Here is a 14453-nt window from a genome sequence, read left to right as displayed (position 1 = left end):
TTTTTTATATAATTATTTAATATTTATTCAATGATTATTTTATATTTATATAATGATAGTTTCTTTCTATTTTGCTATTTAATATAAAGAAATTTGTAATTTTTAAATTAAATTAAATACTTAATAATATCATATTTTATTGTTACGATTTTTTTATAACAAGTTATTTAATTAATATTTAAAATAATAAATAGAAAAAAGTTATAATGTTTGCATGGTATGCCTATTATCCAATTATCCAATGAAGATGGATAGTTTATTTATTTACCGTATTGCCAAATAAGATTGATCCAGTCAGAATTATTGTTTTCTTTAAGTAAAAAAGTATTAATTTATAAATGAATTACAAGAAATTAAGTTCTACAATAAAATAATACTTTTTTTTTACCTAAATAGGAAAATTTGTCAAAACTTTATTAACATATCATAGCTCAAGTAATCATCATTATAACTCGTTTCATCATTGAAGTAACATAATTAATTATAGAGATACCTCTGAATTAGTAAAAGCAACGTAACTGATCTTCATTTAACCAATATTTTTCTGTAGCCCTCTTTCCACATAACCAAACTGAGTAGTAACTGTGGTTGCAACTTTTCTTTTCTCAAAGAAAAGCAATGTCTTTGTAGAACTTAATGTGAGAGATTCCTCAAGAAAAGTAAAATTTCTTTGTTAGTCAAGTTTAAGAATTCAACTTTATTCGAAAGTTTTCTACTTTTTAACCAATAACATTTTCAACTGTATCTCAAAATATTTGAACAAAAAAGATAATTAAAAAATATATATTTAAACAACATCGCAGGTAGAGATGTTTTAGCAGACATTAATAGCAATACAAAAGATTACTGTCACAACCAATTAACACAAAAGCTGTTTTAGTTCAATAAATAATCTTAATTATAAGTAATATATTAAAGTCAAATAAAAGTACTTCTGACGCCTAAATTATAATTTAAGCATTACTATTTTTGAGCTTTTCAAAATCTTATTATAATTTGTTTTTGTTTGATTCTCATAAACTTTAGAGAAAATGACATGTAGACAATACTTTGTGTGAAAATGATTAATATTCGGACTAAGAAGATATAGATAAATAGTTTGGTGTTGCAATAAATAACTTTGAAGGAAAGTGTTCTAGAAAGTACCATTCCTGCACCGTAGTAGTTTTAAATTCGTTTGTGGCAACTCATTCAACTCAAGAACACACTCTGAGCTGAAATCTGAAGCAACTTTTGTTGCCATTGCAGTGAGGAATGAGATGGCCAATGGCAACACTACCCAGTTCTTCAAGCTCTTCCTTTTCCTTCTGATTCTTCACTCTGCGCTCGCTGAGATCTTCTTCGAAGAGAGATTCGAAGGTAATCATAATAATCTTCATCTTCCACTTCACCACAGATTCCACTGTTTTCGGAGATTATTGATTTTGTTGATTAATTGCTTCAGATGGATGGAAGAGCCGTTGGGTTTTATCGGACTGGAAAAGGAGTGAGGGAAAAGCAGGTACCTTCAAGCACACAGCAGGGAAATGGTCTGGAGATCCTGATGACAAAGGTATTCAATCTTCAATTCATTAATCTTACATGTCCCACATTGGTTAGAATAATAAACTATTTTGCATACTACTCACCTATCAGGACGATCTTGACTTCTGATATGAAGAAAAAAATTGAAATTTATTTATCCATAATTAATTGTGTTGTTGATCACAATTATTATTATTATGATGATGATGATGGAGGTGGTGGTGGTGGTGGTGATGGTGAAACTTTTTTTTTTTTTGCAGGTCTTCAGACACATAACGATGCCAAGCATTTTGCCATATCTGCAAAGATACCCCAGTTTAGCAACAAGGACAGAACCCTTGTAGTGCAGTATTCAATTAGGTTTGAGCAGGACATTGAATGCGGTGGCGGTTACATCAAACTTCACTCTGGTTATGTCAATCAGAAGAAGTTTGGTGGTGATACCCCTTACAGGTCCGTCTGTCAACTTCTCATGCTATGTTTTAAAGTATGTGTGTGCTTGCTAACTTGGTTACGAATGGAAGATGAACTTCTATATACATGGAGTATACTGTATCAAGAAATGTTAACATCGCGCTTTCAATGTTTGGCTAATATCTATATTTAGACACGTGAAATTATGGTTGAGACTTCATTTGTTAGATAGAGGGTGGGACCCATATTGTTTTGTGAATTTTAATAAAATTTAAGAAAATGTGCTAGAAAGAGTATACGTGAATGTATTTTTTAAGTTTACTTATATAGATTAGGTTTTGAATAAAATTTTGGTAGAAGAAAAATAATAAGAAAAAATTTGACATAATTTTCTGTTATAAAGCTAAAAATAACTTGTCGAATAACTAAATGAGACAACTTCTAGAAATTATCAAGTGTATAAGTTAATTTTAACTTTCCAGAGAAACTTATTTCATTTTACTTTCTTAGTTTCTTCTCTAGTAAGAGCTTGTTGAGGAATTTATCCAAACAGCTTACTCCCGAATTTGTTTGCTATTTCTTTTATACATTTAAAATTTGTTGTTTGATGTTGTAGAAACATACGCTTCAGTGTTCTAATTAGTCTGTCTCTTTGCTGATGAGTAGAGTGAACTGATTGGTCTTGCTTGATGCAGTTTGATGTTTGGACCAGATATATGTGGTACACAGACTAAGAAGCTCCATCTTATACTATCATACCAGGGGCAGAATTACCCTATTAGAAAGGAACTGCAATGTGAAACGGATAAATTGACTCATTTTTATACATTTATTCTAAGGCCTGATGCCTCTTATAGTATCCTTGTTGATAACCGGGAAAGAGATTCAGGAAGCATGTACGCAGATTGGGACATCCTTCCTCCGAGGAAAATCAAGGATGTCAAAGCAAAAAAGGTACAACTATGAGACTTTAATTTTTTGAATTAAGAATATTTGTAATTACCTATCTAAGTATATGAGCTGCATTGTTATTATTAATTCTTTCTGGGGGTTTCAATGGTCATCCATCAAAAAACCACTTAAACAATTATTCTATGGGGTTCTTTAATTGAGAGAGGACATATTTTGGTTCTTTTGGTATATTTTACATCTTTATATATCAATTTGCTTTCATCTGAAACTTTTTATTTTCACTATTGCAGCCAGCAGACTGGGATGATAGAGAGTACATTGAGGATCCTAATGATGTTAAACCAGAGGTACTATTTGCCCCCCTCTTCACCATAATCCTCTTCTGGTAACTTGAAATTCTTCATCAAGTTTGCCAAACACCTTCCCCTTTGCATGTATGTAGCATTTGCATTTACATGAAAAACCTTCACAATCACCTTTCGGAATTTCTCTAGTGCTAGGAATTTTCCATTTCACTCAGTTTAATGTCCACATGAACAATAGATAGTATCTGCTATCATTTTTTTGGGTTGCGCTTGGTCAATTACTTTGCAACCAGCTTTCATGGTCTGTGCGGTACCACTGTGCAGTTTAGAACACTGTCTACTACAACTGGTTGGGCTATTAGCAAAATTCTGTTTATTTTGAATTGAAGAGGCTTCCATTGTCCACAACAAAAAAAAAAAAAAAATTGCTTTATTTATTAATTACTCTTTTAAGTCTCATCAAGCATAATAAACGGTATCATACTTTTGCTGATACAAGTATTTGATTATTTATTTGAAGTGGTAGATTCTAATAATGATGAAACATAAGCTTGATAATTATTTTCCAATGAAAATTTTATAGCCAACCTCTGCTAAAAGTTTTCGGCATTGCATACTGTCGGATGGATTTTTAGTTACATTTTCATGTGCTTCATTCCTTTTTATATATATATATATATATATATATATATATATATTGCAGGGATATGATTCAATTCCAGCTGAAATTCCTGATCCAAAAGCCAAGAAGGTTGATTTGTTTACTTCATATTTTTTAATTATTGACAGAAGACTTAATTTAGCATGGAGTTATGAATGTTCTTTTCCTTCTTCTCTTTTGTTATTCTTTGTTTGAGTAGCCTGCTGACTGGGATGATGATGATGATGGACTATGGAAGCCCAAAAAGATTCCTAATCCAGCATACAAAGGACCATGGAAACGCAAGGTTTTTAATGCCACACATTTAAAGTTGAAGTCATTGCTCTTTTAGGTTTTCTCATTATTGACAATTTTTGAACTGCAGAAAATCAAGAATCCCAACTACAAAGGAAAGTGGAAGATTCCATGGATTGATAACCCAGGTAGATTTATTTATATTCTGGTGATTTCTGTTTTTAGAATCAAGAAGGAAGAGTCAATGCATTAATTTGCTGGTAAAGACAAACAAAATAACTAGCTTATACTTTTTGCTCATTTCTTGTTGACTAGGGAAAAATTTGATTAGACAAGAAAATTTTGAAATGGTATTCTGATAGTTTCACTAGGTAGCAACTGACATATCAACGATTGTAGTAATATCTTCAGCCTTGCATTCATTTAAGCTTATAAGCCTCTGCATGAATGTTTAGCAAATTTGTTGTGAAATCTTCTATATAAACTAATGTGTGCCAATTGGTGTAGTTACTTGATCTTACTTCTGATTTTGCTTTACCTTATTGTTTCCTACAGAATTTGAGGATGATCCTGATCTTTATGTTCTCAAGCCAATTAAGTATGTGGGCATTGAAGTGTGGCAGGTGTGTGTGTATACCTTTTGTTCTTTCTCTATTGATTGAAGGAGCATTTAGAAATGCTTATTTTAATTTATGAAAGTGGCTCATGCCCTTTATTTAGATCTTTTAAGCTTATTACAGTAAGCTTCATAAACTTTTGAATAAGCTCCCATTCAATAAGAAATTATTGGACAAGTGCTTGGTTAAATTGTTTACCCAAACAACCTGAGTTGTAATTTCCAGAAGTTTACCAATACTTGAAATTATCTGTTATTGAATATTTGAAGTGTGGCAATATTAAGTTTTGAAATTTCAGGTGAAGGCAGGTTCAGTTTACGACAACATCTTAATTTGTGATGATCCGCAGTATGCAAAGCAGGTTGTGGATGAATTTATGGCTAACAATAGAGAGGTGAGCTTTTACTTCTAGACTTCGTATCTGTTATTTAGTTTGTAGCAGATAGAAAACTTAATATCTGCATTGTCATTCTTGTGTGAAATCTCAGGCTGAAAAAGAAGCTTTTGAAGAAGCAGAAAAAGAAAGAAGGGCTCGGGAAGAAGAGGTGACCATTCAAAACCTAAATGCTTGAGCAGTAATTTTAATGTGTGATTATCATATTTGTCATGTTGCTTTGTACAGTATCAATACCATTTGATGTTATGATTGTGTAGGAGGCACAGAGAGCACGAGAAGAGGGTGAAAGAAGGAGGAAGGAGAGGGATCATAAATATGGAAACAAGAGGCGGCGTCGAAGGGTAATGTTTTTGTTCTCCTTTATGAGAATACTTATTTAATTTTCTTTTTCTCTTGTGGAAATGTCTATGGAATAAATTTAACCAAACATGCCTGTAGAGAGCTTCTTCTTGTCCTTCTTTCCTTATCTGTGTTGAAGAGGGAAAATTCAACATTATGCTTTGGAAACCCTTTCATTCAAAACATGTACACTTAGGCCGGTTGGGAAAAAGAGAATGGTGAATAAATAGTTAGAAGACATTTAAGAAAGAGGATCTATGAAAGCTTCATGCTTGAAAATAGAATGGAAAACATTGGAACAAGAGTTTTCTTGCTTTCTTCTCTTTAATTTCCTGGCCAATACATGTAACATTGTTTGGTCTCTAATTCAAATGGATTTCTACAGTCTGATGTGAAAACTTTGTTTTGCAGCCGGATCCCCACGATATGTATGATTACCATGTAAGCCTAAAATTCTCTGTTATTTAATGCTAATGTGTTGTGTGAACTTTGGCTCCTGAGATTGTAAGATGTTTCCATTGTGTCAAATTTGGTTTTCTTTCAATATTTTGTGGAAAGGGTGAGTTTTCATTTTCAGTAGCCTTAGTAAATAAGCATTTCCTTGAACTTTGACTGTTTCAGGATGAACTTTGAAAAGTGTAGTGTGGGTAGGTGGGAGGTGTGTGATTGCAGCAATAAAATGGAAGTTTGAAGTTTTTAGAGAGTGCTGTGAATTGTAGGACCAAAGCTGCTACTGCACCGACCATACCGAGCTGTACTGAACTGTAACATCTGAAAAAATGGGTGGCAGTCATTATGTTAACCTCATTTCTTTTGTATTATTATTAGGAAACAGCTGGTCAGCTGCTACTGTTCTGAACCATGGAATTTGAACTTTTTCTATCTGTAACCCAAAAGGAAAAAAAAAGTGATATTGTTTTTGATCTATTCTTGCACTCTTTATATCATATATTAGGCTGAAAGTTATTAGTTGTTTAGTGGTAAAGTGGAAATAAACCGTGGGAGGACTGTGGGTTTAATTTCTTTCATTAATTATTTATGAGTTATAAGAATTTTTTTTGTGTGGATTTAGAATGAAAAGTCGAAAAATTCTGTGTTCAACTATTTTTTTAATAAAATATTAATAATTAACACTTGTGTAGGAAGTATATTATTTTAAGGATGTGGGAGGTTTGGGAATTTATTTTAAAATTCAAGACTTGGAAAATAATTTTTCTTATTATTATCAGTATAAATTAATAGTTTTACATTGTTTAAAAAAAATTGAGATTTAAGATAGTTTAAATTTTTTTTTCTTTCATTCAATTAGATGTCTTTTAAAAAGAAGATGTTCTATACTTCAAAATGGATTTGTAAAGAGCAAGTCGATTTTCTTTTACTCGTGATCCTTTTGAGATTTAGATATATTAATTAATTTGATTTTTTTTATAAATTTTTATTTATGTAATTTTATGCTGAGAAGTTATTTTAAATTTAAAAGTGATTTTACGAAAACAACTCTATATCTTTTTTATGAATACAAAATTTTCACAACAAATTTTATTACTAATATGCTTTTAAATTTAATCATTAAGATAACTAAATTAATTTTGATTCAAAAATAATCTTACAAACACCGGTAAGCATTTTTTTTTCTATTTATTTGCCGATTTTATTGAAGAAAGGTTATGTTAAAAAAATAGAATAATAGGAATGCTCTACTACTTTGTTTAGTGGAAATGGTTCTAGTGAAATATTTTGTGGGAAATTTTAAATAGGCCTTTTTTTTTTTAGAACAAGGTAAGTATATATACTAAAAATGAGTTTATTTGATTCTTTTATTTTAACATGTTTTTTTATTGATCTTTAATTACATTTTTTATAAACCTTCTTAGGATGGAATTCAAAGAGGAAAAGAAAAAAACAAAGGAAATATGAATTGTTTATTCCCATTTGATGAGACTTTTATTCAATCTCTGAAATTATGATTGTTGGTTGTTTTAATGCAAAATTATGATATCACGTACTTCTCTATTTCAAAACATTTACTATTTAAGCGTTATATATGCAAATTAATAAATATTTAAGATATAGAAAATTAAAGTAAATGATACTTAATTATTAATTTACAAATTTCTGTACTCTTTTCAATTTGTTGATTTATACATTTACAATTTCTTTTATATATTTCTATCTCGTATACTTAACCGGGGAACTGAAAATTTTACACAGAATGTATATTGAAATTCTAAAATCATAAAAGATTAAAAGAAACATTCAAAATTCTTGAATGATAGAAATAGACTTGAAATTTAGTAACTATCAACAATTTCAACCTTTAATGTTATGACCAATGAATTTGATTTTTGATTTCGATGGCTAACATTGTTTATATTCATAATTTGAATGTGATTTAGTCAATGAAGTCTTTAATACTACTAGGATTAATTGATAGTAAATATCTACTTTTTTGGGTTTTTAAATGTGGAATTTAGAAAGATTTTCTATTTTTATTTAACTGTTGTTTTAAAATTTCAAGAAAATATTAATTAATTTTTTGTCACTCATATTTTTACCATTCTCTCTTAATCTTTAATCCATTCGCATATCTTTAGAAAATTTAGTTTTTGGTTGGAAGTTTATTTAATAACATTTGTACAGATAAATAAATGCTTTAATTGAACTGAAAAATTTCACAACTGAAAATTAAACTTTAAATATGTCATCATATCGTGTTTTGACAGAATTAAATTAAATTATTAACAATTAGTTTGAAATACTTTTAAATGATTCCAATATGCGATTTAAATTATTTGATTTGGTTTCTTTTGCTAAATTTCAATTAGCAAGTCCATTAACACTCTAAACCACTCATATATTCCTCATTCAATACTACTAAGTTATTTATTATCCCACTAAAAATGTCAAACATGACGTGAAATGGTATAAAAAAATTTAACTACACATTTTAGATTTGTGATGTAATTAAAGTTTGAAGTAAACTTATGAAATTATTCTCTACAATATAAATAAGTTGTAGTAAATATAAGTTAGATATTCATAAAGACACCTCAACACTAAAGCACTAAAGTCTTCAAGGACTTTAATAAAATAATGACATGTAACAGACGAATACTTAATAGGGTTGATAGTTATTTGTTTTCATAAAGGAGTTAGTATGAACTAATACCATAAATGTTGATGAAATAAATACACAAAGTGAAAAGAAGGAAGAACAAAATTAAAATTCTCCATTTCTTAATTTTATGAGAGAAGAAGAGGATTTTTATAAATAATTGAACATTGTGGAGAAAGGTTAAGACAATGACACTTTAATTCATTTTTTTTGATCTATTTTTAATTTACTATTTCAATCACTATTAAATCATTAATAATAATTAAAATAGATGATTTAATGGTAATTAAAGTAGTGAATTAAAAAAAATAAGTTAAAATATCATTATCCGGAAAATTATCGTTTTGAAGAATTCAAAACAAGAATGGTGGTATAGTTTTTTGGTCCCAATAGTAACAATACCTTTGATTGTGTTTGGAAAGTTTTAGAGATGATAATAGTGTTGATTGGTGAAAAGAGTTATTATTATGATGGTTAATCCAATGTTTTGGGGTTTCACATGATATACCATTTTCGAAAACTTTGAATCTTTAACTTGTCCGTTGGAAATTAAACAACCATCAAGTCTGGGAAAAGGGAAAATGGGTCCCTTTGATCCAAAAGATGAGTGAAAAAGAAGGTGAGATGCTGTTTGTTTCAATTTAAATTAACTCATTTTGTGAATACACTCAAATTCTTATTTTTCCGTTAAAACATGGAAAGAAAATTACTTGTATTAATTCAATTTATATTTAAAATAAAGTTAAATATATTTTTAGTCTGTAAATTTTAAGACTGTTAAAATGTGGACTTTAATCTTAATTTAACTTTACAAAATCGAATTATAAAATAAGATTTTCATCTCACCTTTCACTTATGTATTATGAGATTGTTTTATATTTAGAGTGTGTTTGGTTCGGTGTAAATCAATTCTATTAGTTGTTTCTTATTCAACGTAAATTTTGTACTCTTTAATTGATTTTGGAAACCAAACATGTACCGATTTCACGCTAAAAAATCAATTATAATTCTATATCACTTCAACTAAAACTAAACACACACTTAATTGATGTGGGACTTTCAACAAAGATAAAATCAAAATTTGTTATTATTTTAAATTTTAATACTCAAACTTTAAAATTGATAAATATAATCATTTTCATTAAACTTTGTGTTACATAATATTGTAAAATATCATTTAAATTATTTATCCTATTTAATATTTTTCGACTCAAATATTAAAGAGAGTAATGTTTCAAAATTGAAACAACAAAAAATTTTAATTTTGCATCTAAATAAGACTAATATATTTAATTTAACTCTTTGAAAAATCCCATGATAACCTTCTAGAATCCTTCATTAGCGTTTTTTATTTTATTTTTCTAAATTAAAAATAATTAAACTCATTAAAACCTGACAGTGTTTATTTTAAAGAGAAAACGCGTTACAAAACATATTTAAAATTTTATAATTTTTGAGGTCTAGAATTTAACCATATGCTATATTATTGAAATTTACTAATTGGAGAACTTTATGGAGAACATAAAATAATAATTAAAGGTTGAAAAAAATAGTAGGAAGGTTGGTAGGAGATGGAGGTAGAGAAAGGAGTAAAAGGTGGTGGTAGGAGGGGGAAAAGGCAAAATCGTTTTCAAGAAAACAGTAGCGAAAGAAGAGTGTTTGTGTCAACGTAAAATAAATGCAACTGCCTTCTCTTTTCATTCCTTTCTTTCTCTTTTCATTCCATTCCGTTTCATTCATTCAGATACATTTCACCTCTTCTTCATCGATCAGATCAATGCTCTTTCATCGATTCCCTTTTCTCACTCTCTTCCGTTTCTTCTAGGGTTTCTCTCTCTCTCACACACACACATAAACAATACAATTATTCAATCACAGATTCTTCTTCGTTCACAGTAATGGATTCCTGATGCAAACTCTTTCTTTCTATCTTTTCTAACAATTCACTTTCTTCTCTCTCCTCGTTTAACTCCACTTTTCCGCATCACATTCGATGAGTGAAACTAAGGTATTTATTATTATTATTATTATTATTATTATTATTATTTATGATTATTATTGTTTTAACTGATCTTTCTCTTCCTTGCAATTTTGTGTTATTTTCTCTTTTTCAATCCGAGATCTTACTGCCAGACATCGAATACGCGTTTCTCTTATTGTTTTTTGTTTGACTGTTTGTGCGAGTCTCCGTCTTCGTTATTTGATTTCATGAATTTTCTTGTATGCCAGATGTTTTGAGTGTAGATCTCTCACAAGGATTTCTGTATTGGTTGGAAGCAATTGATTGCAACTGATTTTGCTTTCTGATTTCGAAAATGTTTGACAGTAGTTTTATTTCGAGGTAATTCCTGTTTTCTGTTTGTGGTTGGGAGTTTTCTGGGGGAAATTCTTATAATCTAGTCTGGCACTACTAGTGTTGGTCGCACTGGCATTGTGAGTTTTTGTATACGTGTTTCGGTGGTGGTTTTATTTTTGCATTTGTGTGTAGCTTTATGTGTGTTGATGTGCTCGTGTTATTGTTATTATTATTATGATGATCATTATTTGGTAATATGTGTTGTTGATTTCTCTCTGTCTTATAGGAAAGAAGTGGGTTTTGCGTGTGGCCGGATGCGAGACAACTTTGCTTGAGGAAAGGTCTTTTATATGGATTTATGCGATTATTTTCTATACCATTAAAAACTTTGCGTGGAGCTAGTCGGTCGTTGAGAGTGGATCAATTTTGCAGTGTAGTGAATCTATCTTCCTCACTGCAGATTGAATTGGTGAGTAAATCTCTCCCTCCTTTTTAATGATGCTATCAGATTAATATTCAGTCACTCATGCTGAAAAGTTCTAGTGCGATGTGCTGAAATCTTAGTATGTTGTGCTAATCGTCTCATTTTTCAATAATTTTAGGTTCCATGCCTTAGGGACAGTTATGCATATCTTTTACATGATGTGGATACGGGGACAGTTGGTGTTGTTGATCCTTCTGAAGCTGCGCCTATTATAGATGCTTTGAGTAAGAAAAATCTAAATTTGACTTACATACTGAACACCCACCACCATCACGATATCACTAGTGGAAATACAGAGTTGAAAGAAAGATACGGGGCAAAGGTACGTCTTTTATCTTGAGTAAAAGTTTATTATACTTCTAATTAGTATTATAAATGTGTTATCAGCAAATGTGAGGAGATTTATTTCTAAAAATTCCTCATCTTACAGGTAATTGGCTCAGAAATAGACAAGGAAAGAATTCCTGGTATTGATATTTATTTGAGTGATGGAGATAACTGGATGTTTGCAGCTCATGAGGTGCATATATTAGCTACACCTGGTCACACTGAAGGTCATTTTCATTGTCTATTTGCAGAATAAATCGTCTTAGTTTGTCTTCTACTAGATATGTTTTAAGTTGATTTTTGAAAAAAATGGCTTAGATCTACTTGTTACTCTTTTATTCTTCTCAACAATTCTCAATTACTTGGGAATCTAAACTCTATTAGATTCTTTGTTGTTATATTGATTAAACTCATGTTTTTTACTTGAAGGCATGCATGTTCTTCTTGGTTTAGCATGATATTATCTGGCCCTCACAGAATTCTAGTCTTTGACTTCCTTTCCCATAGCTAGACTTTAGGATTTATTTTGTTTATAGTGTAGGGCTTTTCTGTAAACCTTTTCATGGGTTATTGCTTTGGGTAGTACTCTAGTGTTTGGCTATGCAATTAATATGCTCCAGGTGCTGCTAATTTCTTTTATATGATTTTCTTTACTTCAACCTGCTAACCCTCACCTTTTCAATCTATTATCTGTTTGTGCTGTAAGCAGGTCATGTAAGCTTCTACTTTCCAGGATCGGCAGCAATTTTTACTGGAGACACCTTGTTCAGCTTATCATGTGGAGAGATCTCTGAAGGAACCCCTGAACAGGTTGATTTGAGTTGCATCTGTATAGTGTCAGTTACCTGAGGATAAATCTTTTATTTCATCCTTCTTATGCATATATTGAGTCATGATATTTTTGTGTAAGTTGAATGTTGGATTTTGATTTCTAGATGTTATTACAGATGTATAATTTGTATAAGTCCGATGCTTTGTTAGCTTGTAATGTTTTTTTATCTTTAATTATTAAATTTTTTTTCAATGTCACAGATGTTATCTTCTCTTAAAAGAATAATGTCGTTGCCGGATGAAACAAGTATTTACTGCGGTCATGAATATACATTGGTTAGTTGTTTCTACTTTCGTTATGTTCCCTGCTTCATTTCGAAGTCTAATTGCTGTGACCTTGACTTTGGCTTCCCAAATTTGACAGAGTAATTCAAAGTTTGCCCTGTCCATAGAACCAGAAAACAAGGAACTTCAATCCTATGCTGCCCATGTAGCTCACATTAGAAATAAGGGCTTGCCCACGGTAATTTCCATAACTGAGCTTCTAAGATGGATGGTTTCAACTTTGAAGTGCCCTCTCTGCGGTGGATCTTCCTTACTAACATGTCATAACTTTGATTGCCGTTGTTAGTTGTTAAAAGCTAACATACCCTTGTTAGTTCTTGGTCTATTTGATTTGAATCTTAAGTTTTTCTTTTACCTAATTATTACTGTTTTCTTAGATTCCAACTACGCTTAAGATGGAAAAGGCTTGCAATCCATTTCTTCGCACATGGAGCACGGAAATCCGGCAAAAACTAAATATTGCAGCCACGGCAGATGATGCAGAAGCCCTGGGTGTTATTCGGCAAGCAAAGGATAAATTTTAGATTTTCTTAATTAAAATTTAAAATTCTAAAGATACTTATTCTGTATAGATTAGGTTCATGAATCCATCAATGGAATAATATTTACTTGGTGATATCGTAATATAATTTTTAAAATTTTCTTCGGCTTCATTTGAAATGTAAATTAGATTTCAGTTTTGTTGGCATGATGGGAGTCAAAATCATGATGATGCATGAAAGAAGCTCATCACTAAGACACGCCCTTGTGTCAGCATGTGCATATGTTGAGAATGTTTGAGAAAGTGGTATTTCACCATTCTGAGCCATTCATTTCATGGTGACAAGACGATTTTCAATATTTCAAAGTCTAGTTTGTACGAATAAGAGCAGGTTTTAGCAGTAATTAGGCAGACGACAAATGGCATTGATTTGTATTTCTCTTACAGCAAAGGCACGAAATGTTAGCGTAAGCGGTTAATTTCTCTACTATGATAATTTATATTATAAACAGACTTCTCGGCTATTAATGCGTAATATTTGCAATTGATATCGTTTGACTTCAAACCGAAGGACAGAGGATGCAAGCATCACAAACACAATAATGTTTTCAAGCATGGGTTTGATTTCAAGTATTCTGTTTATACGCGTGACCTGTTGTTGAAGATTGTATATCGGTCTTGTAGTGGTCATCGGCAGTAGTAGTCACTTTAGAAAGTCGTGCGTAACATTTTGACTGAGACCTGTGGAGTATGGTGGGTTGTTACTCTCACACTTATAAGTTGATGGATGGATTCACCCAAAACCCGAATCTGCAATCGCTTGTGCATTAATCGCCACTCTTCAAAGAAACAGACAACAACATCATCACCCTTCTCGAATATGACAGAATTACTTTATGCGCTATTCCTCTGTGCCCAGAAAAACAATACACCTACTCATACCAACAGAGGATCATTATTTGGTTAACCACTTCCAATTTGATACAGTTGGATGGGTGTCGTAACATTTACGTCTTTTGTTTCACGACTCAGAAAAGTACATAAATTATGCAAGCACTAGCCCCCGCATGCTAACACTGACTGACGTTATGTAATGTGGTATGATAATTTTAGCAGCAACAATATAATAATAATAATAATAATAATAACAATAATAATAATAATAATAATAATAATAATAGAAACAAATGTAATGGTGGTTAGTAGGGTTGTTGTGTGGCATTAGCATCAC

The 14453-nt window shown here is 30.8% G+C and overlaps 2 protein-coding genes across 3 annotated transcripts; both read left to right on the top strand.

The window, feature by feature from the left end:
* The first annotated feature begins 1110 nt into the window (after positions 1-1110).
* On the top strand, positions 1111-6330 carry LOC114168201 (calreticulin-3). The gene is made up of 14 exons (XM_028052938.2): positions 1111-1359; positions 1445-1552; positions 1785-1977; positions 2634-2892; positions 3141-3197; positions 3859-3906; positions 4016-4102; positions 4181-4238; positions 4606-4673; positions 4966-5061; positions 5156-5212; positions 5322-5405; positions 5815-5844; positions 6025-6330. Exons 1-14 carry the CDS (start codon positions 1260-1262, stop codon positions 6034-6036), a joined length of 1257 nt encoding a protein of 418 aa, XP_027908739.2. The 5' UTR covers positions 1111-1259; the 3' UTR covers positions 6037-6330.
* Positions 6331-10138: 3808 nt separating this feature from the next.
* GLX2-1 (glyoxalase 2-1) lies at positions 10139-13394 on the top strand. 2 transcript variants are annotated; one of them, XM_028052904.2, is made up of 9 exons: positions 10252-10526; positions 10748-10859; positions 11101-11283; positions 11417-11620; positions 11729-11852; positions 12335-12435; positions 12658-12732; positions 12821-12919; positions 13119-13394. In XM_028052904.2, exons 3-9 carry the CDS (start codon positions 11173-11175, stop codon positions 13263-13265), a joined length of 861 nt encoding a protein of 286 aa, XP_027908705.1. In that variant the 5' UTR covers positions 10252-10526; positions 10748-10859; positions 11101-11172; the 3' UTR covers positions 13266-13394. The 2 variants fall into 2 exon arrangements, with proteins under 2 accessions (XP_027908704.1, XP_027908705.1); XM_028052903.2 differs by lacking the exon at positions 10748-10859 and having other exon boundaries at positions 10139-10526.
* Positions 13395-14453: the final 1059 nt, after the last annotated feature.

This window comes from Vigna unguiculata, chromosome 11 (assembly GCF_037176805.1).
Source record: "Vigna unguiculata cultivar grain cowpea cultivar isolate G323 ecotype 2 chromosome 11, ASM3717680v1, whole genome shotgun sequence".
NCBI classification, from domain to species: Eukaryota; Viridiplantae; Streptophyta; class Magnoliopsida; order Fabales; family Fabaceae; genus Vigna; species Vigna unguiculata.
Note: the sequence above shows the minus strand (reverse complement) of the source record. Positions and strands in the feature narration are given on the sequence as shown.